We start from the raw sequence: 25,678 nt of genomic DNA, 5'->3' as shown, positions 1-25,678 counted from the left end.
ACAGAATTTGAGGCACTACCAAGCAAGATTTCTAGAAAACGGCAAGCAGCCAGATCAATTGCTGCTGTGGGAGAACGGCATCAAGTCCTACCGCTTCTGTGCAAACGGCGACCAGTCCAAACGCTGATACTACATTAGTGATTGAAAATGCAGTTTTCTTGAGAAACTCAGCACCATAGTAACATTGATTAGTCATTAAGATGAATGATGCGAATGACAACTGAGAATCAACACAGTACTATTATTCATCTTTAAGGTGTTACAAAAATCTGTGTTTGAATTTGGTAACAAAAGAATCATGATGATAACACAGTATATAAGTTACTACAACATACAAAGAAATATATATCTGTCAAAAGTTTTTGAGCATCTTGTCATTTGAGACTCCATCAGCTTCAAGCATTGCGGTTATCTCCTGCAAAGACAACAATTCAAAACAACGTTAAAGACACAAATCTTATAAATAGTATTTTAGGTTCCGAGCAACGAAAAAACAGTGCATACCTCAGCCATTTGTTTCTGACCGCACAGCACCACTCCTGTGGCCTCTGGTTTTGAAACTTGTTTAGCCCTTGCAAAAGCAGCCTATGTACAACACATGATGTATGTATTAGTTTGTTCCACCTTGAGTTACGCATTTATATTGATGTTTCTCAATCTTACCTGCACATATCCGGTTTCCCCTGTCCACCCATCATCTGGTTGTGATAATACAGGGACAACTTTGACACCCGATGATTCCCACTCTTTAAACTTCTCCTACAAATCGAGAGCATAGGTAAGAAACCCTTCAATACATCAGATCAAGAGATAGAGAGCTAAGCTCTGTGCTTATCATCAATCGACTTTAATAGATCAACTGCTTTATATCTAATGACATTCCTGAAATGCAAAAGAAGCGAGTGAAAGAGCCAAACCTGATAGGCCATTCTTTTCAGGTTCCTAGCCCCATAATAGAGTCTTACATCAGATCTTCTATCAGCGCCAAATCCTGTCTCAATCAGTGAGCGGATGGGACTGCATAGATAAGAACATGAGAGATTACATTCCAAAAAGACGACAGTTACTAAAAGTCCCTATCACCATCACAAGACATTGTTGTTTCGATCAACGCACAGAACACCAAATGGAAACACCTAAACTCGTTTTCAATATTAGATGGACACAGAGCCTAAAAGACAGATAAAAAAAAAGGTCCATGTCACTTCTGAACAGGTTGAATTCATGCACTTGCATGTTGCAAATCATAAATAGTAGGGCATACCAAACTTCAAACTTTAAAAGCCAACATGATACAAGTAAATGAAGGAAGCATTAAAGACATCACGTAGACAAGATACCGCGTCTGAAAAAAACTAACTTTCGCTAATACTGTTCACTGAAACCTTTAAACTAGACCATTGAATAGCAGCTAAGAAAAAGAGCGATCAAACATGAAGTAAAGGACTCTACTTTATCAATCCAACAAAGTAGAAGAGCCAGCATTGTAAAAACAATTGAACTAAGCATCATAGACATCATGTAACTAAATCAAATGATAGCAGCTAAGAAGAGAAGTAATCAAAACATGAAGTAAAGGACTCGACTTTAGCTCTCTCTCTCACCTGATCCCAGATCCAGTGGCGAAAATCAAAACCGTGGGATACTCCTCAGGAGGATCAACCCGACCCATATCGAAACCATTACCCATCACAGCGCTAAGCTCCACAGTCTCCCCTTTCTTCAACCCACACAAAATCTCCGCCGTGGATCCAGCAATACTCTTCACCAAAAACTCAAAAGCGCCACGAGAAGCCGCCAGCGAAGGAGGAGACGCGATCGCCAGGAACGAAGGCTTCTCGACATCGGGAACTCGGAGCTGGAGGTACTGCCCGGGCCTCGTGTAGGAGGCCGCGAGATCCGGGGAGCTAGAGACGTCGATCGAGACGTGGAAAAGCGACTCGGCGGCGGATTCGATTAGAGAGAGAGGAGCCGGGGTCCAGATGGCGGCGTCCTGGCGAACAGCTGCGGCGGTGACGACGGAGGCGACGCGGTTGTTGTTACGGCGGGAGGAGAGGCGGAGATTGCGTGCGAGGGGGAGGCGGCGCAGGATAAACATGGGGGAGAGGGGGTGGCTAAATTGCGCATGGGTGGTGGTGATAGACGGGGAGAAAGAGAGAGTGGACATGGTGGAGAGTTTTTTGGGCTTATTTGACCGTTGAAATTAGCCGGCGGTAAGAAAGGGCGGCCCGATTTGTTCGGTGGCACGAGGAAGTGTTATGCTTAAGGCTAAATCTGGTCGAGGTCCTGTTGTTTGCCACGTGGACGCTCAAGATATGGTTTACTTATCCTCTTCGTCTTCCTAGCCACTTGTGTATAATAAAGTTTGTCACTAGTATAAAGAGAATAGACAATTTGATAAGTAACTCTCAGTAATCAACAATTTCAACGAAACAGTAATCTTCTGGGGGAGATTCCAAGAAAAGTTTACCAGCTCCGTGTTCATTTCCAAAATTGTAGACAAATTTTTTCTGACTTTCTGGAATAATTGTTGGGTTATATTCTTTTCCAAGAAGATCATGACAAAACCAACAAGATTATGTCTGCAACGAAACATTTGTTGTCAGTCAATAAGTAAAAACGACTGTTGGAAGGTAATGTAAAGGTTAAAAAATGCGTTGGTGAAACGTAGTAAAACGAATTTTGAGCCAAACAAAAGTCTTGATTGTACACACATTATACACGCAGAAAGCTAAATGATAATATATGACTATGAATCATCTGATCATTTGGTGATACTGTTACAAAAATCGCATACATTTTGATGAAGTAATGTCACGTTCACGTAGAAAAATATATAACTAATTCTTAATTAACCACCCACAAAATGACAAACTTGTCAATTAGTTCAGTATCACCTGCAACGACGACATACAACAACAGACACAGAACGGTAGTTGAAAATAGATATCGAAGCAGATACAAATGTTGGGATCCAATCCCACTATAACTGAATGGAGACATGCAAGCAAGACATAACAACATCATAAAACAAGTCTCTCACTCTCTCTCTCTCTCTCCGGCTAGATTGTGTAGCTATTTACCATGTCGGACGCAGAGAGCAGCACCAAGGATAGCTTGCTACTGCGAGTAGGCAGAGATGATAAAGTAACCTGCATGGATATTCAAGACGGATCATTCACAGAAGAACTCAAGCGGCTTATCTACTTCGCAGCTCCAATGGCAGCTGTGGTCATAGCTCAGTTCACTTTACAGATCATCTCAATGGTGATGGTTGGTCACCTTGGAAACCTAGCTCTCGCCAGCGCCTCCCTCGCTTCTTCCTTCTGCAACGTCACTGGCTACAGCTTCATCGTATATTTTTCGTTCTTTTTTTTTTTGCTAAAATATATTATTCATTCTTTTTCTATATTTATACACTTACCTCGGTTACTTGATTGTTACTTTTTTTCTTTGCCTGTGATGCAACTAGATAGGATTGTCATGTGCCTTAGATACTCTAAGCGGTCAAGCTTATGGAGCTAAGTTATACCGGAAACTAGGTGTTCAGACATACACAGCTATGTTCTGTCTTACATTAGTATGTATCCCTATCTCCATCATATGGTTCAACATCGAAAAGCTTCTTGTCTTACTCGGCCAAGACCAAGCTATTGCACATGAAGCCGGTAGATATACTGCCTGGCTCATCCCTGGACTCTTCTCTTACGCCTTTACACAGCCTCTCACTCGCTACTTCCAAAACCAGAGCATGATCACACCCCTCCTCATTACGTCTACCCTTGTGTTCTGTTTCCACGCTCCTGTATGCTGGCTTTTGGTTTACAAGTCAGGGCTTGGTTTTCTTGGAGGAGCCGTGGCTATGGGTTTGTCAAACTGGCTATGTGCCATTATTCTTGGATGTATCATGTGCTTCTCCTCCGCTTGTTCTGAGACACGTGCGCCTCTTTCCATGGAGATGTTCAACGGTGTTGGAGAGTTCTTCAGATATGCTCTTCCTTCTGCCGCTATGGTTTGGTACTTCCATTTTTCTATGTTGTTTTCAACTTCTCTACTGACTCCATTTTTTTTAAAACGTCTTTTATGGGTTGTTGCAGCCTAGAGTGGTGGTCATTTGAACTCATAATATTACTATCTGGTCTCTTACCCAACCCGGAGCTGGAGACTTCTGTGCTCTCTATCTGGTAGCTTCCCCTTACATCTACATTTCATTTTCATGTCACAGCCAAACATAATAATATTCAATCTTGCAGTCTTCAAACAATTGCGACAGTCTCTGCAATACCAATTGCCATCGCGGCTGCAGCAAGGTTAAACTTTAGTCATTAATAAATTTTGGGAGCTGTAGGCCATTTAGTAAATATTTAAAAAAATATATTTTGTTTTACAGATTTGTTATCTATAATTTCTTCAAAATTTTTGGGAGTTTGAAACAAATGTTTCATTTGCTTTGCCCAGGACCGGCCATGTATTAACTATGTAGACAGGAGAGCTGAAGCATTTACTTGATCTTCATGTCACTAAGCGGATGTTTTTTCTTGTGCAGCACAAGAATCTCTAACGAGTTAGGTGCTGGTAACTCTAGAGCAGCACATATTGTGGTCTACACGGCAATGTTTCTTGCTGTTATGGAATCACTGGTAGTGAGTATGTCTTTACTAGTAGGAAGGAGTGTTTTCGGCTATGTTTTCAGCAGTGATGAGAGAACCGTCGACTATGTTGCAAAGATGGCTCCATTGCTCTATGTTTCTATCTTACTGGATGGTTTACAAGCGGTTCTCGCAGGTCCTCTTTCTCAAATTCAGATACAAATTATTATCAGATTTTATTTATACTCAGGTCTTCAAATGGTTTAGCAGGTATTGCAAGGGGATGCGGATGGCAACATATAGGGGCTTACATCAATTTAGGATCTTTCTATCTATGTGGGATACCATTTGCAGCAACTTTAGCCTTCTGGTTTAATCTAGAAGGTGTTGGCCTTTGGATTGGAATACAAGCTGGTGCCCTTGTGCAAAATTTTCTGCTAGGTCTTTTCACAGGCTTCACAAACTGGCCAAACCAGGTCCTCCTTCTCCTTTTTTTCTTTCTTATGTGTCATTCTTCATGACTTGTTTCTAATGTTGAAAAGACTTATAAATATTCAACTTGATGCATTTTTTGAACTCTAGGCCCTTGAAGCAAGGAAGCGAATGGCTTTGGCCTAAAGGTAATGCAAGCGCTGCCTAAGAGCACTTACCTAGTCAAAACCAGTTCCTCCTGTTTTACCATGTTTGTAGTTAAATCATTGTATGTTATTATTGGACTAGTGTTGTAGGAGTAAGACTGTACATCCTGTTTCCACCAAGCTTTGCTTCTGGTTTTAAATGTTTTCTATTTGCAGTAAGTTAAACTTCATTTCCATTCTACTTTGAGGTTGTTTCTTTCATTCTACAGCATATCTCCCATGTATTTATTCCTGGAATATGATGGTAATTAACGAAAAGATACATCTTTTTAAAAATGTTACTCTTTACTTGTGATTCAAGCTTGTAAGCAGTGCTCTGAAACTAAATGGGTCCCACAAGATTCAACAACCACCTTAACGAACTCATAACCGTCTTCTTCAATCTCTTTTCTTTACCTCTCTCTCTCTCTCTCTCTCTCTCTCTCTCTCTCTCTCTCTCTCTCTCTCTCTCTCTCTCTCTCTCTCTCTCTCTCTCTCTCTCTCTCTTCAAGCTTGCAAGTCAAACAACAATGGCGACTACCTCACTCTCCTGCGCCATCTTCCTCGCTGCTCTCATCCTCTCCCTACCTCACGCTTCCGCCGGAGTTCCACTGGAAGAATTCGAAAGAGCCATCACGGTGCTCCGCGTCAGAGGCCGAGCTCTCTTCGCGAACGCGATCATCACCTCCGACCTCCTCTTCGATTTGCTCTCCGTCGAGTCTCTCACGCTCTTCGTCCCCACCGACTCCATGCTCTTCGATCTCGACATGACTCACTCTTCCTACTTCTACGTTTCCAGCCTCCGCCTCCACTGCATGCCCCTCCGCCTCCCGTTCTCCGATCTCCGATCTCTCCCGAACGCCACCTCTCTCCCGACGCTTCTTCCCTCTCACCACCTCCGACTCACTAGACCTTCTTCCTCCTCAAACGATTCCATTTCTCTCGACGGTGTTCCCATTCTCCTCCCTGGTTTGTTCTACGGCGAACAACTCGCCGTACACGGCCTCGCCGGTCTCATTTCCCTCACAAACCTTTCGTCTCCCGAACTCTCCGTCGATTTACCTCCTCCCGTGGTTGATTCGCCGGCAGAGTCACCGTATTATTCAAGATTCTCGCTGGCACCGCAGCCTTACGACTACTTTCTCGGTCTTTCACCAGCGGAAGCGCCGAGGGTTGGAGAATTTTCACCATCGCCGTGGGGAGAAGAGACGATCGTAGGGGACGAAGGAGATCCGTTCGATTGGTGGCGTAACCGCTTTTAAACGACACGTGTCGCCATCTGTGCGGGGCGGGAGATTAAAACTGTAACGGTTTCTTGTTAAAAGACCAAAAGGTCCTTTCTTTTTCATTTGATAAAAAATTGTAATTAGATTCATACAACACAAGCATCAAGATTTTGATAACCTAATCTTTTCTAATGGATCATGAACATATACTTATATAATTGCAAATTTCTTAATATCACATTTATAAGAAAATACAATAATAAGGAAGAAAAGAGTTATACTAACGTTTCTCAATAAGAAAATAAATATACAAAGAAGGTGATTTTTTTTATCTAGTCTGGAAGTTGAGAGTCTTAATGCAAAAGGCGAAGATGAAGGCAAAGAAGACAGGGAAGGCAACTAGGACAGCTGCAACAGGTCCCAGGAAGCTTGACTCAAAACCATATTGGTCTTTAAGATACTGTTTCACAGTTAGCCCAGGAGGACCACCAGGAAGAGCAATGGGAGTGTCAACATCACCATACTGAGAAGTGATCAAACCGTATACAGTCCAAGCAACAGGGCAGATCCAGTAGTACCATATCCACCATTTAGGAATCTTGGGTCTCGGAATGAAGAAGCCAGAGAAAAGGTTAAAAATACCATAAAAGGCTGATGCAAAGATAGAAGCAACTTGCTGGTTAGGTGTGAGTGAGACAGTCATCATGCCATAGTAAGTCCAGTAGAGGAATGAGAAGTAGTTGATGAAGAGGAACCACAAGAACTTTGAAGCTTTCCACTCGAATCCAACCAATACGTAGACGATAAGAGAATAGTATATGGTCTGAACCAATACATATGGTAGCTCACATGTCACCTGAGAGATGGCGTAAGGTATAGCTGAGTACATCCCTGCTGCTTTTTCTCTGTAGAACACGGTACGTTCCACTGCCACCATTGGTTGCACCGTGGAACAGTTGTTTACTCCAACGAATATAACTGCTGCGTAGATTGCTCCTAACACCATTGTTAGGTCTTGTACGTTTGATTTCTTACCTCCTATTTGCCAAAAGATAGTACCGATCAATAGAGATGTTGCTAAGGTGAAGATGAACCGGACAACGTTGTAGTCAGGAGATCTCCAGTATGTCCACCATTGCTTCCATAGACATGACTTGTATTGTCCCCATGTGTTCTGTGAGAACTGTGTGGCAAAGTAGAGATCAGATGCTCCTTGTGGAGGCACGCTAAGTTCTTGTACCAGCTGCTTATTTCGTCTGTGTCAAGAATCCATATGTTAGTAAGTATAGTATAAAGTATTTTAGGGTAGGTTCGGCTCCGAACCTCCTGGTATTCCAAAAAAAAATATAAAGTATTTTGTTGTACTCACTGGCATAAAGAAGAAGAGTTGTATAGCTCAGCAAAGTCAACTCCAAGCTTCAACTCGGCTGCTAGGGAGCTAGCTTCAAGCATCCAAGTGGCCGGGTTGTACTTTTCCGGAATCTTTGGAACTCCTGGAATGGCTTCAAAGTACTCAACAATCTTGTGAGAGTTTCTACCCAAGGGACCTGAGTATATCACTTGTCCTCCTCTCTTCATTAGTAGTAACTCATCAAAAGCCTCAAAAATATCAATGCTAGGTTGGTGGATGGTGCACACCACAGTTCTCCCTGTGTCCACTGTGTTTCTCACAGCTCTCATCACAATAGCAGCCGCTCTAGCATCCAACCCTGAAGTAGGCTCGTCCATAAAAATGATTGAAGGGTTGGCCACAAGCTCAACAGCGATGGTTAGTCTCTTTCTCTGTTCAGTGGAGAGTCCTGTGACTCCAGGTAAACCCACAATAGCGTCTCTCAAGTCCACCAACTCCACAAGTTCCATCACTTGATCCACAAACATCATTTTCTCGTCTTTGCTTACTTCCTTATCAAGGCGAAGGAAAGCAGAGAAGATAAGTGATTCTCTTACGGTAACTTGTGGAGAATGAATGTCTGTTTGTTCACAGTAGCCAGAGATTCTAGCGAATGTCTCTTGTTTCTTTGGGAATCCAGACACTCTTATGTCTCCTTCTATGTATCCTCCTGTTTTTCTCCCTGCCAAAACGTCCATCAATGTTGTCTTGCCTGCACCGCTCACCCCCATCAAAGCCGTCAACACTCCTGGCCTAAACGTGCTTGTGACTCCTTTTAGTAGTTGTAGTCTAGTTTCTTGAACTCCTTGGTCCCTCATCTCCTGCACCATCAAAGTTTCATGTAAGTATTTTTTTTTTTTACTTGTTACAAAAAAATATATCAACCAGTGTTTCAAAAGATTACCGCAGGCATGTCAACAAAGTATTTAACATCGTCAAAGGACAGAGCTAGAGGAGTGAAAGGAAGAACCATTCCTTTCTTGGTGTTCATATTCTCCATTGGAATTTCCTCTGTTTTGCAATATTAAAAGATTTTACATTAGTATTAACTTTTTGTTTTCCATATAAGTTCTTGTATAAACAAAGTAATACTTACTCTTGGATCCATCATGGTCTTCTTCTTTTGGGAGTATAGCTTGTGGCTTCCCAAGGGCTATTGTTATGATGCATATATGTTAATATTTTTCTGAGGTAGTGACAGTAAAAGGAGACTGAATACAATAACAAAAAAACTTACCGTCTAGATAAGTAAGTGCTAGAGTAAAAAGACAGTTGAACAGGACAGCAAAAGCAAGCAGGGCTCCAACTCCTACCCAATACCAGTTCTTGTCATCAAACACATCCCAGATGTTAAGCACTGCTCTCCCCAACCTTGTAGTGTTGTCGGAAGACTGCAAAAATACAAAAAAAAATGAAGGCTTTGCATGCAATTTTACTTTGTTATGAATTATGATTAAGAAGACTTACCATTTTATTCATCCATCTTGGAGCAAGCAGTTCAGTGTTGCTGATGGCACTGAAAGCATATGAAAGAGGGGAGGCCCAAAAGGCCCACCTCCACCAAACCGGGATCTCACGTCGTGGAAGAAGAAAACCACCGGTTAAGAACACAACTAGTAGAACCAGCATACCACCAGTATTAGCTATGGTCATGGTTCTACAAATAGAAGCAATAAGCCTGAATATCCCTGCAGCCATCTGTTGGATCAGAAACACGACCAAGAACTGTTTAAAGAACCGGTCTGCTTCAGGCGCAAAGCCTATAGAGTAATACGTCACGCCCATCCACGCAGTAGTCTCGAAGATTGAGATCGGTATCCCTAGCAAGAAAGTAGGAAGCGTGTACGTCCAAGGTGGATGAAACAAAAGATCTCTTTGCTTGTAGAACACGGGAAGTCTCTGTATCGTCATGGCCATCTCCGCAAGACCGTTGAACATGTTGACAATCATTCCGAACAGGAGTGCGCTTACGTACATGTTGGCGTCGCTCTCGTTCCTAGTGTTCATTTCAGTTCTGAGGAAAACTGTTGAGGTGATCGCTGCGATGATGATGATTTGGACGGTTTTGAAGACGTAGAAGAAGGAGTTTCGCTTCATGAGCATCCACTCTTTGTCCCAGCAGCTTTTGAGAAGCTCTGTTTTCTTCACTGAGTACTTGTCAAACACTAGAGCTGCTTTGTGGCCTTTGGATTTTTCGAAGGGTACTGATAACTCGTGGGATAGCTTGGTTCCAACATGGAAGTTTTTGAATTTGGTGGCGAATTCATGCACTGGGATGTATCGGTAAGGTCTTCTTTCATCCACCCAGTACTGCTCTTGGTCCTTCTTAGAGGTAACCTGTTCCACACGTTAAGTGTTATTAGTATGAATACCACCAATCTAGATAGAGAGATGTATAATTTAGGACAAATCTTCAAAATAATATTTTTTGAAAGTTTATTTCCAATATATCATTCAATGAATTTTTTTTTTCAAAATACCTCTCATTTGACAAGAAAATACTAAATTATTCTAATTCTTATACTTTAATTTCATCCCACATCCTAAATATTAAATCTTAAATCCTAATCATTAAACATTAAATTCAATTATCGTACTTTAACTTTTGTTGGTTATTCTACTCCAGTCTAACTTCCCAACCATCTCAAGTTTGAATAATATAATAGTCTTTCGATTTGATGTTAAGAAAACACTAAACCCAATTATAAAATATATATTTGTTCGTTAATAAATATTATTTTATTATTTTTCTTCTCTATGGTAATTTTGTTATAGAAACATGATTTGATAATTTTAAAAGGTATTTTTGTATGTTTTACCTCTTGCAAGAAATCAGCTGTTCCTTTTCTTTCAGGACACTTGAAGCCAAAGCTCTCAAAGAACTCAAGAATTTGGTCTCTAGCTCCCTGGTACACAATCTGTCCCTCTGACAATAGTATTATATCATCAAAAAGATCAAACGTCTCAGGAGCAGGCTGGAGAAGAGAAATGACCACGGTAGCTTCATTGAGGTGAACGATCTGTTGCAGACATTTCACTATTTGGAAAGTGGTGGAGCTGTCAAGACCAGTGGATATTTCATCCATGAACAGAGTTTTAGTTGGCCCGACGATCATCTCGCCGGTTGTCACACGCTTCTTCTGACCTCCTGAGATACCTCTCATCATGTCATCTCCGACTATAGTGTCCTTGCAAATGTCAAGCCCTAGAATCTGTTTCATCAAACGTTATCCACGAGAAGCTTTATAAGTGTTGTAACATAACCAGATTGCTTGAAGACTTATTGGTAAGTTGAATAAAACATAAGAACTAGAGCCGTGCTGATTTGAACTGAACCGAACCCGCCTATCTGAACCAAACCAAAATTTCCGGTTTTTGGTGCAGGTTCGGTTTAGAAATAGGTTTATTAATCGATTCGGTTTGGTAATTCCAATTTTTTTTTAAGTACTCAAATCATACTAACTTTTACCAAATTTCGAACCGACCTGACCAACATTTTAACCTAAAATGACTGAAATTATTCGATCATTTAAACCAAAAATCTAACTAAAACCGAAAAATCGGTTAAATTCGGCTCAAACGGGGATAACTGAATAAGAACCATGACATCTATAAGGTGTGAGAGGGACTGACTTTGAGAGTGTAGTCAGTGATGATACTACTCTTGACACCTTGAGCAGCAGAGGCCTTCATGAACAAATCAACATCAGCTTCTGGAAAAATCCCTGCGTCCTTTTCTCTCCTAGCCAGCTCGTTTAGAAGATCTACAAGCAATTACAAGTAAGCTTTATTCTATAAGCCATAAGAAAAACACAAACAAGAAATAAATATTTAGATTAAATAAGACTACATACCGTAACGTGTACCAATGCCTTGACACCGAGCAGAGAAATCAAGAGTCTCCTTAACAGTCATGATACCGACATGAAGATCGTTCTGACTAATGTAAGCAGAGGTTTTGATAGGAACAAACTCGTTGAGACGGTAACCATTATAAGTCACATCCCCAGAGATGTCAAGAGACTTGTCGAGTTTACCAGCAAGAGCCAACAAAAGCGTTGTCTTCCCCGAGGAAGGAGGACCCAACAGAAGCGTCATCCTCGAAGGTTTGATGATCCCAGAGACATCTTTGAGTATAGTTAGCTGCGCTTTTTTAGCGAACTGGATTCCGACCATGCCAAGAACAGACTCTCCCATGTTCCTCACCGAGTTTAAAAGCGAAGGAAGAGATCTATTACCCGTGTAACAGTCAGCTTTCACAGTCAGATGCTCGTACTTGACTTCCACCGTCGGAAGCTTGATCCCAACTCTGTTGATCCTGTTCCTCAGCTTTGTCAAGATCCTTTCGTTGTCCTGCTCCGCGACTTTGAAGACCATGTCGATGAACTTTTGCCGATCATCACCGTCGAGTTTAGTGACGTCAACTTCTTTGTTTAAGATTTGGTTACTGTAGATGTCGTCTTTTCCTAGCGCGGGCATGAGGCTGGTTCGGAGGCGGCTGTAGGTAGGGAGTTTCTCGATGGCTGCCCATTTGAGAGCTTCTTCGTCTTCGTTGACTGACTTGGTTCGTCTAGAGCTTGATGAGAATATGTCCTCGAGGTTACTGCTAGCTCTGCTTACGCTGCGGTTTATGCTTCTTCGCATGCTTCCTCCTCTGCTCATCGCTTGAGCTGGATCGTAATCCATGTTTGAATGTCTCTCTTGTCTTGATTTGAAGTTAATGTGTCTTTCTTTCTTTTTATAGTATAGTCTGAGGACATGTATGTGACACAATAGTGGATGATGTGTAGATTTGGGTTGGTGAAACAGAGGAAAAATAAGAAAAGATTTTTATCTAGTCAACGGGAAGAAGAAAATGATGTGTTTGTGTTGTGTTGTGTCTCTGCGAGTGTGAACGGAAGATAGTTGGTGAAAAGATGAGCCTACATTGGGACACAAGGACTTTTGCATGCTCCTCTCTGTTACATTTTCAATTTCTTTAACAAAATAAAAAATAAAAAGAAATATCTGCAAATGGCAATTGATTTAGCCCTTAAAGTTTGCGATTATCTTTAGTAAATTATGTATTAGTGGAACCTCTTTTTAGTAGAATAACACATGTGGGAAATAAAGTGGCTGCTTAATCAATCATACACTCTCTTTTTTTTTCTTAGTTAAGAATCAGTTATGTACATCTTAAATTGTATTCGATAAGTAATACGTTTGAAAGAGAATGTTGCCAAATGATGTAGCGTAGCTGGTCAAGCCAGTTTGTTTTCTCTTTTTGGCTTTATTTGTTTATCACCCCTCATCTTCTCTACTAAGTAGTAAACAATAGAGAAAGTTTATATTTGTTAAGATTCATGGATTATAGAAACGTATGGAGGACATGACAGTAGGTAACGACACGGATGAAGAGACGTTACTAAAATTACGAAGCAAAAACAAATAAAAGAAAGTTGACATATGTACAAAACTAACCGCTACTACGCGTCATTTTTTGGTTAATATGTCCAAGTGTTTCTCCAGTGTTAGGCGACCGAACCTTCCTTGTTTGGTGAGTCGGTGACAAAAAAAAAGATTCTCTGTTGAGTTCAATCATGTTTGACCCTGTTTTTGACTGCTAATTCGTGTACATCGACTAAAGTTGCTTCTTATATCTACTGCGCGTACGTACTTATACCGTCACCAATCTGTAACACGTAGAATGACAGATATGTGCCTCGGTCAAATCGTTCAGTCCCTTTTTGGCGTTTTAAATATGTAAAAGCACGTGCACTATACCAACTTCTTTTGACAAACGTCTACTATACTAACTAAACAACGACTATGATTTTCATTTTTTAATTACAATAGTTAATATTTTTTTTTTGTCAATTTTACAATCCTTACTAATAAAAGTGACCTTTTGAGGCTCCATAGAGGGTCCACATCAGCAAAAAAAACTTCTCCCGAAAGATGACACGTGATATAAAATATAGTTTTACATTTTAATATTACTAATTTTCGAAAATTATAAATAATATGTAAACATACAGCATAAAAAAATGGAAAAACTACATTAAACATATGTAAGATTATCATTTTTCACTTGAAAAAAAGACGGCTTATCTCCATAATGTAACATTACCGTCTTATAAAAAAAAACAAAAAACATTATATATAATTTGGAAAATAATAAATATATGTAAACATACAACATAAAAAATAGAAATACTACATTAAACATATGTACGATTACCATTTTACATTTTTATTTTTTTAAAAATAATATGTAAACATACAACATAAAAAATAGAAAAACTACATCAAACATATGTAAGATTACTATTTTTCACTAAAAAAAAGACGTCTTATCTCCATAATGTAACATTACTATTTTGTAAAAAAAACATTATATATAATTTTGAAAATAATAAATAATATGTAAACATACAACATAAAATATGAAAATACTATATTAAACATATGTAAGATTACCATTTTACACTAGAAAAACGGCTTATCTCCATAATGTAACATTATCATTTTATAAAAAAATAAAAAAACATAAATATAACTATTTGACTATTTGTCCAAGTTCTTCTATTAAATATTACCGTTTTACATTAAAAATGAAAAAAATACATTAAGACTTAAAATATAAAATATAGATATTAACTAAATATAAAGTATAAGAAAGATAAATAATAAATATATAGAAAAATAAATAATAATTAAATATTATAAATATATTAATATACGAATTATATATACAATAATAAGTAAATGCACAATTTTTAAAAAAATGGAAAGAGTACATTAAATATTAAACATCTATCTTAAAATGTAAAATATAGATATTAAGAAAATAGAAAGTATAAGAAAAATAAATACACAACTTAAAAACAATGGAAAAAGTATATTAAGATTTAAACATCTATCTTAAAATATAAAATATAGATATTACGCAAATAGAAAGTACAAAAAAAGGAAATACACAATTTGAAAAAAAAAATGGAAAAATTACATTAGTATTTAAACATCTATCTTAAAATGTAAATCTATCTTAAATTATAAAATTATTAGTAAATAGAAAATATAAGAAATAGAAATACACAATAAAAAAATATTAAGTAAATATATAATATAAGTAAATCCCCAATTTAAAAAATGGAACATTACATTAAGATTTAAAAATATATCTTAAAATTTAAAATACAGATATTACGTAAATAGAAAGTATAACAAATGGAAATATACAATTTAAAAAAATGGAAAACATACATTAAGATTTAAACATCTATCTTAAAATGTAAAATAGAGACATTAAGTAAATAAAAAATACAAGAAATGGAAATACATATACATGAAAATAAATAATAAGTGAATAATGTAAATATATAATATATGAATTATATATATAATAATAAGTAAATACACAATTTTTTAAAAAAATGGAAAAAGTTCATGAAGCATTAAACATCTATCTTAAAATGGAAAATATATAATATAAGTAAATACACAATTGAAAAAAATGGAAAATGTACATTAAGATTTAAATATCTATTTTAAAATATAAAATATAGATATTATGTAAATAAAAAATATAAGAAATGGAAAAAGTACATTAAGATTTAAACATCTATCTTAAAATGTACATCTATCTTAAAATGGTAGTAAACTATATTAAAATAGAAATACCACATTAAACAAAAAAAATAAAAATGTATAGTTTTACATCAAGAAAGTCTCTATAAAATTCATTATTCCATCAACATCAACCTCACACAATCAAGGAAAACTTCAAAGCACTCGAGCAAAAAAATGGTTCCACCATCAACTCTTGCCAAGTCCCAAAAACCTTTAATGACCTTGAAAGAGATTTTTTATAACAACGAACTTTTTGTTAGGTGGATTCATTGTTGGAAAACCCGCAACTTCCAAAAGCCAAACTTATTCATGGGAATTGAATTGCTTTTCATAGACTCAAAGGTATTCTTACAAATTTAAATTAATCTAATCCATAATTTTATTGTTAATATTCATAGTAACTCTTTCATGATCAAACTATTACAGTTAATAACCATTCAAGCGTTTATCCCGAAACACTTCCTTTCTCGCCGAATCAGGTATTGATTCATGTTGGTTTAGTATTGTTTTTGGTTTATTAACCGGTTTAGGATGGTCCTATTGTAAATATAATTTAAGTTGGTTTAGCATATATTATGCTTAAAATAACTTAAATTAAATAATAGTAATATTATGCTTAAAATACAATTTTAGAGAGTTTTCAAATAAAGTTTACAGAACATTATAGGTGATGAATTTAATTTATTAAATTTGTTTATTCCTTAAAACTAAATTTTTTTTAAAACATACTGAGTTATAAATATCAATGATGGATTGGTGAGTATAACATAAAGAAAAAAATATAATTATTTGATTTTCAAGATAAGAAATTCAGCTTTTATTCAGTTACTCAATATATAATTTTTTAAATTTTTTTTTTAAATATACATAATTTATATATATATATATATATATTAATCTTCCAAACTTAAACTATTATACTATATATGAATAATGTTTTTAAATAAAAAGAATTTCTGATTTAAAAATAAAATAAAAACAACAAATGGTATTTTCAAATAATAGATGTAATTTACATTATACTATCATTTAATAAGTATTAGATATGTTTTGATATATCATTATTTTCTATTTCCAGAAAATAATAAATTGTTAAACATCAATATCATCTAGGTTAAGTATACGAACAACACAAATTCAAACATCACAAAAAAATATTTACATAAACATTATAATACAATGACTTAATCAGAAAATACAATTCAAAAAAACAATATTCAAAAGAATAGTTATATACTTAATATTTAAAAATCAAAGATATTTTTGCTAAAATTGTACTTACCTGGCTAAGGAGATCGACCATCTTTTTACGGATCGATCGATTGTTTAGCATGTGGCCGATCCGAAAATACTCTGCAGTTTGATTAAATATCTAAAACATTTATTCCAACACTCAACAGATAATTTTGCTAAATATGATAACTAGATAGCCAACAAAATTCCAAAAAAATATTTAAATATTAAAAAATATGTTAATTTAATGTGTTAAAATTTAAAAATAAATTTTAATTATGACATGCATCTTAACATTTATATAAATATATATCATAACCTAAATATAAATAATTTAACAACTTAAATTGAAAAAAACATAAAAATCCCGGGCGTAGCCCGGATTAATCCCTAGTAATGGTTAATGTAAGTCTTTGTATTGGAGAATTTAAGGGACTCGCTTGTCGACAAAAAAAAAGATTAAATAAAGTAAGAGGCTCAAGTGAGGATTAGGTGTGACTAAACACACAATGTTAGGTGGTATGGGAAGAAGTATTGGGACTATATGAACACATTGCTTCCTGTATCTTGTATAATTATCAGGTCAACATATTCCCTGGATATCATCAATAAAGATGTGCAAAAAAGCTTATCTAGCCGTTAGAACAAACAATAATTTGGAAAGAAAGATGTCTCTGTTTTCAATCCCACAGCAAAGCTCCACAAAGTATCACACATTCAACTATGCTTTCTTCATATCACATCCCAAGATATTCCTATTTTCAACTTTATAAGCAAGAAAATTACTTGTAAAAGATGCAAACCATCAGTTTCTCATAGATGGTGGTAGTCTCACTCCTTCCCCACATTGTTTTTTTTCTTGGCTGAGACGATAATGTCTGACTCAAGAACAGCAGAGCTAAGGAGACATGGGAACTACCGGTTTAGCCATCTCCTCAACCGGGAAGCAACTCCCTGAGGAGGAGGGGGAGGTGGAATAAGAACATCGAGAATGGTAACTCTCTCTTTTGGAGTCAACGAAACACCTCTAATAAGGTCCAACGCCATGATGTGTACATTTGTCCTTTGCCTGTGCTTACTATAAACCAATCCTGCAGCAGTACCTCCAGCAATCAGAACCTGTCATAACAAAAACACCCATACTCCATTAAACTAAATGTCCCCTTGGAGAGTTGTAATTTTTATGGACCGGTTAAACTGACCGGAGTTAACCACAATGCTGCGGTCTGCATATCAAACTTCGGGGCATAAAGCACCGTCTCCCCAAACTCATCCTCAAGCTTACTGTAGATCTCTTTGTCAGTTTTTCCAGCTCCTATCTCATCACGGATCAGCTGCAAAACTCACGTGCATCAGAATGCTAGACAACAAAACTATATTCAACTCATCAAGTTGGAAACTTTGAGTAAAACCACTCACCTGTCTGAGGAGAATAGCAACATCTGCCTGTGAGTCTTCAATGGACTGACTCCCACACTCGGTGCAGCGAACGTTGTGGCTGATGTTTCTGGCTCGAGCGTCCAGCATCTGTGCCTTCTTCAGATCCTCGTCTCTTTTCTCCATCGTGCTGAAAATTTCATGATATCGAGTGGTGGTGAGTTTTCACACAGGCATTTCGTCGAACACTTTGTGAGCAACACAGCAAAAACAATCCATTGACCCAAAACTAACGGAACCAAAATTAAAATGTGAAGGGAGAACCTGAATGGAGAAGAAGCGACAGAGATTCGAGTAAGCGCTTAGTCCACGATTCCTACCCAGAGCTGTTCAGAGAAGACGACGGTGGATCGAGAAGGCGCGTGTAACGTGTGTTGTAACGACGTGCTTCGCGCGTGTAGGGGATATAGACATGGGCCCTTCAAATATATAGTAACATTGGGCTTCGTTATTGCGTTGACATGGGCCCATAACGAATACAGTAGCACTTTTGTTTAGGAAGTGAGCTATCTCAGTGCAGTGCTTTTGTTTCAGTCTTACTTCCTCCTCTTGTAGAATGTGTTTTGCTTTATTTACGTAACAGTTTTATTGTTGTTGAACATATGTTTCTTCTTGGCTCACTTGGGGTGTGAAGCCATGGACCATGGTGGATGGACAAGTAGAAATGCGGTGGAAAATGTATACTCATTCAGATTAAAGACATATCATAACCTCCATCTTTGTTTCTCTGCTGTCAAGGAGCAAACTTAACAACCGAGAGAAGGAAATTGATCTGATGATTGTTAAGTGACAAGTAACTCTAATCTTTTGAAGACAAGGATAGAAAGAGGGAGATTAACAGTGAGCACAATGCTTACTACAGTGTTATCTCTTGTGAGAGCACAATTGTTCCAGAAACCAGAGATGTGTCTCATCAACAAAAGCTAACATAAGAATAAACCAAAGAAAAAGGTTGCATAGCCATTCAAGGAGAGGCTAAGAGAAGGGGGTGACATTTTGGCGCAAAAGATGAAAGATCTAAACATGGTGGATCTGAGAGACGTGGAGCATGCATCAGATGTACATGAAGCGCTCCGATGCTATTCAAAAGCATAAGAAGCCCTGTGTACCTTGACATTGTTGACAATTTCTTCACTGACATGTACTACGAGTTCTCTGATCTGCGCACTTCTTCCAGTGTCAACGGTTCAAGAAGAAAAGCAGGCTCTTTCAGTCTCTAAGACCCTCTCGGTCAGCCACGCTTTGAGAGGCAGGGTGAAGCTATTTCGTTTAGAGTAGGTATGTGTACATAAATAGCTGTTACCCTTCTCACATATATATTTCACATTCATCTTTGGTAAAAAACACATGTCACTCTCAGTTACCTAACCAACTCATCTTTAGCAACATATGTTTAAAACTGGACCCTGAGATGCAGAAACATGATAGTCTTAGACTGAATCCTGAATGCAGAAACCATTTATCAATATTATGAAAAAGTGGCGAAACATGATACAAGTTACACAAACACACGATTATCTGTTATTAAGTTGATAAATTGCACTTGTCAAATACAAGCTTCGTGATTAAAACGGATCATTTCTTGCCGCTCTTCTTAAGTCCAGAGCCTCCAAAGGATCCCTTCTGCGACGCCTTGGCTCTTAGTTCCTTAAGTGCCTGTTTTATCATCCCCATCAAAAAGATAAAATGGGGTCAGGCTTTTCAAATAACAAACGATCACTGTCTATCCTAAAAGTAGCGGCTCACTAGCGTTAGATTACACACGATATTAGCTTGAAAAAGAGGAGCCAAAACAAAGAAGTCTAACTAGAAGCCTTTTGAGAAACACAAAACATAATACGAACAAGAAGAGAGAGGAAACAAGACAGAGCATCAAAGTGGGAAGGAACTAACCTTTTCCTCGTCTTTCTTCTTCTGCAGGTTGGCCATGTCATGCTGCAGTAACAACGAATTAACATTCCATAAATTAGAGTGTGTGTAAAAAGAATGACTACGATCATTGATTTAATAAAACAATCATGCGATGGAGCTAGCGTATATTTCATTAGGCCGGAGCAAGATATGTTCTAACTAATGCTATCCAATATAAACACGATCGAAGATGCACACTTTAGGGCTGTTCGTTTGGTTGCCCAAGGTACAGGCGGCAGCGGCAGCGTCAACATTCTGCGTCAACTCTTGTTCGTTTCGTTGACGCAGTTCCTGCGTCTGCCGCGTCCTACGGCTGACGCCGGTAAAACCTGCGGTCGCGATATAATATGCAGCAGCGTCAGCGGCAGCATCTACGAAACGAACAACAGTTGTCCTCATTAACCTGCCGCTGACGGCCGAAACATGCGGCAACCAAACGAACAGGGTTTTTGTTCTCAATTCACAGATAAAGTTAGGATTGAGTAGAGTCACCTCATCGTACTCCTTCTTATCAGCCTTTGGCTGCTTCAATGGTTTTGCCTTTCCTCCTGTTTCATAAACACGAAACGATTAGCAGAATCGTAAGCGTTGTCTTTTAATCCCTTTAATCGCAAACAAAACAGCCTAAATCATGAATACTAAAGTCTATGTACCTTGCTTGGACGACATGACTGGTCTGTAGAGCTAATGTTTGATGCGAATTGGGAAAATAAAAGGTAGGTGAGAGAGTCGGAGACGATGGACTTGCAAACCATTCGATAGAAACGAATCTCTGATTATATATAGACTTCGTAGTAACGACGTGACCCATAAAACGGGCTTGGAGAGTTTATGACCCAATAAAAGCCCACTATATTTGGGCCCACTCACCGACATGTAAATCAAAGGACGCAATCGAACCGAGATTTGAGTATTTCGGTTTAAGCTTTATAGTAGTGGAACCGGTTTACAACATTATTGTATTCGGTTTTCGATTAAGAAGGAAATTGAGTGTGGATAAGACTTTCACGACACATTTCATAAAAGTCAAAGAGACCCTTCCGCTCCAGAAGAACGAACGATCGCCTCTTGAAGTAAAAAAGGGGTTTAGGTCAGTGATTCATTCTTCGATTCTTCGATTTACGATTCCGCTCTCCATTTCAGCTTTCTAGAGAGAGAGAGAGAGAGAGAGAGAGAGAGTTATGGCGCAGGCTGACGCAGGAGAACAGGAGTATGAGAGTGATCCCGAAGAGCTTAAGCGCTCATTGGCGACTAGGAGGAGAGAAGCGAGTGATGACGAGGAGGAGGAAGATGAGGAGGTTAAAAACCAGAGGGCTGAGATTGATTCCGATTTCGGCCAATCTGCTGATAATGACGAAAACAAGAGTGATGATGGAGAGGGTAGTTACGATGAGGAGGAAGAAGGTGATGATGATGATGATGACAAGAGGAGTAAACCAGCAGAAGATGATGCGGCAGGTAATGTAGATGGAGAGGAAGATAAGGAGAAGCAATCGTCTGCAGTGCCAACAGGTGGAGCTTTTTATATGCACGATGACAGGTTTCAGGAACTGTCTGCTGGCAGAAGCAGGTACACACTCTTTTTTTTCACAATCTTCTCAAATGCAATTGCTTTTATCAGAGAGAGAGAAATAGACTGAAAGGTGGAGTTTTTATCATGTATGAATGTGTTGAATAGCTGCATTTGAGTTTGCTATGATAGATTTGGCCAAGTCCATGCTAATCCTATTGGCAACATGAAAACAAATTCTGGAGTACTAATTAGCTCTTCCTAAACCTTGCGTCTATAATGTCGATTGATATACTCCTTATTTTGGCTTTTATAGGCGAGGGCGGGGTGGAAGGAGATCGTGGGGGTCTGGAGATGAAAGAAAATGGGGACATGACAAATTTGAAGAGATGAATACTACTCAGGAGAAACATCATGATGTACAGCTTCCCTCTATGCTTTTTTTAAAGATTGTTTTAGATCTCTCTATCTCTTTCTTTATGTATATTTGAATATGTTTGCTTTTTTTTTTTTTTGGTATTTATGTTTTTATAATTTCTCTTTGTATATTCAGCAGAAGACTCCTAGAGGCGGATTCAGAGGCCGCGGTCGAGGTAGGGGACAAGGGCGTGGATATAGTAGAGGGAGAAGCTCTAACGCATCATCCAGCAATGGACATCAAATTTTTGTTCCTAAAGCTACCACTCGAGTGGGAGAGGCAAGAAAAGATGAGATTCCTCTTAGCAAAGGCAGTCAAGTACATTCCAGCAAACCGTAAGTTCTTCTTACATTTTGTTATTTTTTTTATAGTTGAGGGAAGGTTTTATCTCTAATATAATGGACTTGTGTACTGAATTTTTAGGCTACGAAATTCTCGTGGGTCACAACATTGGCATGAGAAAAAGTCACACCACGATTCACGGCGTTCACCATCTGCTCCAACTCAAACTGGGAATGAAGACTCCCATACCAAAAAGAACGTTGTTGTTTCAAGTCTAAGTTCTGCTTCCCCTCCATTTTATCCTTCAGTCTCGTCGAGTAACTTGGTACATGGCATACAAGTTGGCATGGAAAGACTCCAGACGAATGAAAGTGCAACTCCTTCTGGCAAGAAGCTTAGGAATACAAAATCCGTTTATTTACCAGTTCATACTGCGCAGACTTTTCAGCCCACGAGTCAAGTTAGAGGAGCACCTACTACTAGGAACGTGTTTTACCCCCAGTCTCATAGTCAGGGTGGCAAATTTTCATCCCCAATGCAACTCAATGGAGATTCAAAAGGCACTAGCAAAGGCTACATTAGACCTTCCGGACAGGATTTCGATCAGCACACTGCTGTCATCAGACCATTGTCTTCTTCTACCCAGAGAACTAACTCATCAGGAAATCGATATCTACCTGGTGAAATAGAATCTGCGTCGGATACAGGTGCATCGTTTGCTAAGGGTAAAGGGACTCTCCAGGCCACTGGAAGCGGCTCTTTGATGTTTAGTGGATCTCAAGTAATGGGGAATGCTGAAAGTCTGGCATCTTCTGACAATTCAAATTTCCCAGCCTTTCTGCCTGGTAAGGATTTTTGAAAAACGCTTTTCTCTATGCAATGGTCGAGTTGAAAGATTTTTTCAGAATCAAACCATGCATGGTTGTTGAACTGAAAGCTGTTGATACTGAGCCATTTGGCTTGGTTCATGAAATATTATTGTATCTGGTTACTATAATTTTTTCCCGTATCTGACTAGTTCTAAAATTAACGTATTATTTGCATGATTGAATTCAAATACAGTTATGCAATTCGGGCGTCAGCATGGTGGGGTTCCAACTTTTGGAATGGCTTTTCCCGGATATGTCCAGCCTGAAAATGGGATCGGAAACCCGGAGATGACATGGTATGCTTTCTCCTTCCCTTCTCGCTGAACTTTTTGGATCCTAGTTTTCAATAGTTCTCGGTTGTAAGAATATCAAAGATCTAGATATTGTGCACATTGGTAGCTGAGCTGCCATGTTTTTTCGTGATTTTATATGCTGTCCGGTTTAATTACCTTTGTTTGGTTCTGCAACTCTGCATGCTGCTAAGCTGAACCTACGAAGACTTAATTTCATTAGAATGGTTACTTTTCATTCTGAATACTATCCTGTTCTTATGCTCTGGGCTCTCCATCGATATCTAGTTCCTGATTTGTTCGTTCTTCTGCTTGTTGTTGAGGTTTTTGTCTATGATTGGCAGGATGCCAGTTTTGACTGGACCTGGAGCTCTAGGGGCTTCGTATAGTCCACCATATGCTGCTGTTGATGGTTCTTACCAAGCACATAAGCCAGGATCCTCCAGGTTTAGAAAATAATTTGCCATTGTTCTCTTGTATAGCTTTAATAACGTAAAACCATGTGATATTTGTAAATTTTCATTCTATTTTTCTCTGATTTAAACTTATTGCACATGCTTGGTACATATAATTTATATTCTGTTTGTTGCAAAGCATGCATTTGACGCTTACTTGATAAAATTACCATTTTGCAGCAAAGAGAATAGTACAAACAACCTTCATGACCTGGAGAAACCTATGGAAAGACCTGGTTAGTCATTTACTGGCCTATTAAGGGATAAATTTGCATTTATTGGCTTTTTGGAAGTGGCAAAGAGATTGGACCTTTTTCTTGTATTAAAAAAAAAAAAAAAAATTCATGAAAAGCTATGTCATGGATAACTAGTACATAAACAAATTATGACGGATATCGTTTTAACTTTTAAGAATCACTATCTCAAAAGTTGTTTTCTATTAGAATCACAAATTGGCCAATAAAGGAGAAGATTGGGCTGCTAATACGAAGATTTATTGTTGGGATCATTCTGTTTACGTTAAGCTACTTTCTTTGTATGCAGAGTTAACAGAGAGTGGGGTTTCAAAACGGCAGAACAACAACTCAAGCAAGCAGCCTCGGAGGTAAATTTTTGAAGTTAACTCGGACCTACTCTTTCATATTTTGATCACATGTTGATTCGGAAAATTAGGACAAGGTACCATGATGGATTATGTGTCCGGATTTGTGTTGAATAACTGTATTCATGGACGTGTGGTTGAATATCTCTGTAGGGTTTTACGTAGATTAAGTTTTGTGAAACTTGATCCGATCATGAGAAAGAATAGTTGCTTAAGTTTTCGTTTTCATTGGTGTATATGCAGGTACTCGGAGATGAGTTTTAGCAAGTGATCGCAGTTGCTAGAAACTAAGAAGACTCTTTGGCTCAGGGCCCTGCTCCATCTCCAAACTTCGTAACAGCACACTTTAGACTGCAATTATTCCTGAATTTTCTTCGGTAAATGGTTCAGAACTATATTCTAATCACGGGGGGATTAGTAATAGAGTAACGTGGAATGGGATTATGGGTGTTGGAGTGTGGAATGAAAGACAATACTACTAGCTAACAGTTATAAATGAAGTGGGTGGTTCATTATAAATCTATGGATATTGCATGTTTTGTTTCGTAATATTCAGTCATCTGCTTGTTTGGTAATCTTCATTTGACGTTATTTTCAGGGAAGTCGTTGTCTCAAGCCTTGGTCAGCCTGTTTTGTGTGTTCGTCTTCTAATTTTTCATATGTAATTCATTTCTGTTTCTTGTATAAGTCTGATAACTTATGGTTTTGGTAATGTGTTTTATCCGTTGTAGAACGCAGTTTCTAAACAGGCTTTGATATAATAAGAAATGGTTAATGGTTGTGACATGCTACTAAATGCCAGTTACATTTTACGAAGGTTTACAACAATTTTCTTGATTGTTATCAATCTGGGTCGCGTTGCTGTGAAATATTTGGCATTTTGTACTTTCTTCGGCTGTTGGTGAAACAAGGCTGTGTCAGTTTACGGGCTTGAGATGGTTTTTTTTATCAAGGGGGTTAGGTTGCATAGCCGGGACGATGCCACTAAATAGACCGCAACTTGCTGGACTGGTCTGTATATAAGCCTGTAAAAATCACTCAAATGCCACTTAATATGCCGCGACATACGATTCCACTAGCTGAGAAACAACACAAAAAAGGAAAAATGCAGGATACAGAACCACCTGATCTCAAAAAGACAGTAAGACACCAGTAAACCAACTGATATGATAACATACTTCTGCTTCGTAAAGTGGTATATTTATCTTTCAGAATCAGAAGCAATGATGTTGCAACTAG

At 38.2% G+C, this 25,678-nt stretch overlaps 7 protein-coding genes and 1 pseudogene across 12 annotated transcripts; 4 read left to right on the top strand and 4 right to left on the bottom strand.

The window, feature by feature from the left end:
* Positions 1-221: 221 nt before the first annotated feature.
* Positions 222-2,304, bottom strand: LOC103836043 (fruit protein pKIWI502). Its single transcript, XM_009112257.3, has 5 exons — positions 1,605-2,304; positions 918-1,017; positions 664-759; positions 505-585; positions 222-415 (listed from the first exon to the last, which is right to left on the bottom strand). Exons 1-5 carry the CDS (start codon positions 2,165-2,167, stop codon positions 353-355), a joined length of 903 nt encoding a protein of 300 aa, XP_009110505.1. The 5' UTR covers positions 2,168-2,304; the 3' UTR covers positions 222-352.
* A 235-nt stretch (positions 2,305-2,539) lies between these two features.
* On the top strand, positions 2,540-5,428 carry LOC103836041 (protein DETOXIFICATION 12). Its single transcript, XM_009112256.2, has 7 exons — positions 2,540-3,354; positions 3,473-4,017; positions 4,098-4,184; positions 4,254-4,310; positions 4,547-4,785; positions 4,860-5,065; positions 5,172-5,428. Exons 1-7 carry the CDS (start codon positions 3,085-3,087, stop codon positions 5,205-5,207), a joined length of 1,440 nt encoding a protein of 479 aa, XP_009110504.1. The 5' UTR covers positions 2,540-3,084; the 3' UTR covers positions 5,208-5,428.
* A 123-nt stretch (positions 5,429-5,551) lies between these two features.
* On the top strand, positions 5,552-6,468 carry LOC103836040 (fasciclin-like arabinogalactan protein 19). The gene has a single exon (XM_009112255.3). It carries the CDS (start codon positions 5,554-5,556, stop codon positions 6,466-6,468), a length of 915 nt encoding a protein of 304 aa, XP_009110503.2. The 5' UTR covers positions 5,552-5,553.
* Positions 6,469-6,626: 158 nt separating this feature from the next.
* LOC103836039 (ABC transporter G family member 35) lies at positions 6,627-12,747 on the bottom strand. Its single transcript, XM_009112254.2, has 9 exons — positions 11,677-12,747; positions 11,456-11,586; positions 10,642-11,034; positions 9,290-10,159; positions 9,060-9,213; positions 8,919-8,975; positions 8,727-8,833; positions 7,802-8,643; positions 6,627-7,688 (listed from the first exon to the last, which is right to left on the bottom strand). The coding sequence occupies exons 1-9, from the start codon at positions 12,506-12,508 to the stop codon at positions 6,761-6,763; spliced, it is 4,314 nt and encodes a 1,437-aa protein (XP_009110502.2). The 5' UTR covers positions 12,509-12,747; the 3' UTR covers positions 6,627-6,760.
* A 4,528-nt stretch (positions 12,748-17,275) lies between these two features.
* Positions 17,276-18,525, bottom strand: LOC103836038 (cytochrome c-type biogenesis CcmH-like mitochondrial protein). Its single transcript, XM_009112253.3, has 4 exons — positions 18,368-18,525; positions 18,086-18,233; positions 17,869-18,000; positions 17,276-17,785 (listed from the first exon to the last, which is right to left on the bottom strand). Exons 2-4 carry the CDS (start codon positions 18,227-18,229, stop codon positions 17,582-17,584), a joined length of 480 nt encoding a protein of 159 aa, XP_009110501.2. The 5' UTR covers positions 18,230-18,233; positions 18,368-18,525; the 3' UTR covers positions 17,276-17,581.
* A 214-nt stretch (positions 18,526-18,739) lies between these two features.
* Positions 18,740-19,345, top strand: LOC108869338 (annotated as a pseudogene).
* Positions 19,346-19,541: 196 nt separating this feature from the next.
* LOC103836037 (translation machinery-associated protein 7) lies at positions 19,542-20,798 on the bottom strand. The gene is made up of 4 exons (XM_009112251.3): positions 20,668-20,798; positions 20,507-20,562; positions 19,997-20,038; positions 19,542-19,759 (listed from the first exon to the last, which is right to left on the bottom strand). Exons 1-4 carry the CDS (start codon positions 20,681-20,683, stop codon positions 19,679-19,681), a joined length of 195 nt encoding a protein of 64 aa, XP_009110499.1. The 5' UTR covers positions 20,684-20,798; the 3' UTR covers positions 19,542-19,678.
* Positions 20,799-20,982: 184 nt separating this feature from the next.
* Positions 20,983-25,230, top strand: LOC103836036 (protein MLN51 homolog). 6 transcript variants are annotated; one of them, XM_018654027.2, is made up of 11 exons: positions 20,983-21,104; positions 21,158-21,584; positions 21,841-21,967; positions 22,078-22,277; positions 22,366-23,069; positions 23,287-23,389; positions 23,728-23,829; positions 24,019-24,074; positions 24,382-24,442; positions 24,683-24,816; positions 25,038-25,230. In XM_018654027.2, exons 2-10 carry the CDS (start codon positions 21,196-21,198, stop codon positions 24,708-24,710), a joined length of 1,770 nt encoding a protein of 589 aa, XP_018509543.1. In that variant the 5' UTR covers positions 20,983-21,104; positions 21,158-21,195; the 3' UTR covers positions 24,711-24,816; positions 25,038-25,230. The 6 variants fall into 6 exon arrangements, with proteins under 6 accessions (XP_018509543.1, XP_009110496.1, XP_009110493.1 ...); XM_009112248.3 differs by having other exon boundaries at positions 21,015-21,584; positions 22,081-22,277; XM_009112245.3 differs by having other exon boundaries at positions 21,015-21,584.
* Positions 25,231-25,678: the final 448 nt, after the last annotated feature.

Source organism: Brassica rapa, chromosome A08 (genome assembly GCF_000309985.2).
Source record: "Brassica rapa cultivar Chiifu-401-42 chromosome A08, CAAS_Brap_v3.01, whole genome shotgun sequence".
Lineage (NCBI taxonomy): Eukaryota > Viridiplantae > Streptophyta > Magnoliopsida > Brassicales > Brassicaceae > Brassica > Brassica rapa.
Note: the sequence above shows the minus strand (reverse complement) of the source record. Positions and strands in the feature narration are given on the sequence as shown.

Excerpts from the sequence above, each read along its gene's own strand:
- LOC103836043 (XM_009112257.3), bottom strand. The coding sequence starts at position 2,167 with ATGTCCACTCTCTCTTTCTCCCCGTCTATCACCACCACCCATGCGCAA. Across the intron at positions 1,018-1,604 it reads GCCACTGGATCTGGGATCAG|TCCCATCCGCTCACTGATTG; the intron begins GTGAGAGAGAGA and ends TTATCTATGCAG. Across the intron at positions 586-663 it reads GGGAAACCGGATATGTGCAG|GCTGCTTTTGCAAGGGCTAA; the intron begins GTAAGATTGAGA and ends TGTTGTACATAG.
- LOC103836041 (XM_009112256.2), top strand. The coding sequence starts at position 3,085 with ATGTCGGACGCAGAGAGCAGCACCAAGGATAGCTTGCTACTGCGAGTA. Across the intron at positions 4,018-4,097 it reads CCTTCTGCCGCTATGGTTTG|CCTAGAGTGGTGGTCATTTG; the intron begins GTACTTCCATTT and ends GGGTTGTTGCAG. Across the intron at positions 4,786-4,859 it reads TTTACAAGCGGTTCTCGCAG|GTATTGCAAGGGGATGCGGA; the intron begins GTCCTCTTTCTC and ends ATGGTTTAGCAG.
- LOC103836040 (XM_009112255.3), top strand. The coding sequence starts at position 5,554 with ATGGGTCCCACAAGATTCAACAACCACCTTAACGAACTCATAACCGTC.
- LOC103836039 (XM_009112254.2), bottom strand. The coding sequence starts at position 12,508 with ATGGATTACGATCCAGCTCAAGCGATGAGCAGAGGAGGAAGCATGCGA. Across the intron at positions 11,035-11,455 it reads TCACTGACTACACTCTCAAA|ATTCTAGGGCTTGACATTTG; the intron begins GTCAGTCCCTCT and ends TTGATGAAACAG. Across the intron at positions 9,214-9,289 it reads CAAGATGGATGAATAAAATG|TCTTCCGACAACACTACAAG; the intron begins GTAAGTCTTCTT and ends GTATTTTTGCAG.
- LOC103836038 (XM_009112253.3), bottom strand. The coding sequence starts at position 18,229 with ATGGAGAAAAGAGACGAGGATCTGAAGAAGGCACAGATGCTGGACGCT. Across the intron at positions 18,001-18,085 it reads TTGCTATTCTCCTCAGACAG|CTGATCCGTGATGAGATAGG; the intron begins GTGAGTGGTTTT and ends TGAGTTTTGCAG. Across the intron at positions 17,786-17,868 it reads CAGCATTGTGGTTAACTCCG|GTTCTGATTGCTGGAGGTAC; the intron begins GTCAGTTTAACC and ends TTGTTATGACAG.
- LOC103836037 (XM_009112251.3), bottom strand. Across the intron at positions 20,039-20,506 it reads ATAAGAAGGAGTACGATGAG|CATGACATGGCCAACCTGCA; the intron begins GTGACTCTACTC and ends TTGTTACTGCAG. Across the intron at positions 19,760-19,996 it reads AGAAGAAAGACGAGGAAAAG|GCACTTAAGGAACTAAGAGC; the intron begins GTTAGTTCCTTC and ends ATGATAAAACAG.
- LOC103836036 (XM_018654027.2), top strand. The coding sequence starts at position 21,196 with ATGGCGCAGGCTGACGCAGGAGAACAGGAGTATGAGAGTGATCCCGAA. Across the intron at positions 22,278-22,365 it reads CAAGTACATTCCAGCAAACC|GCTACGAAATTCTCGTGGGT; the intron begins GTAAGTTCTTCT and ends CTGAATTTTTAG. Across the intron at positions 24,443-24,682 it reads TCAAGCAAGCAGCCTCGGAG|GTACTCGGAGATGAGTTTTA; the intron begins GTAAATTTTTGA and ends GTGTATATGCAG.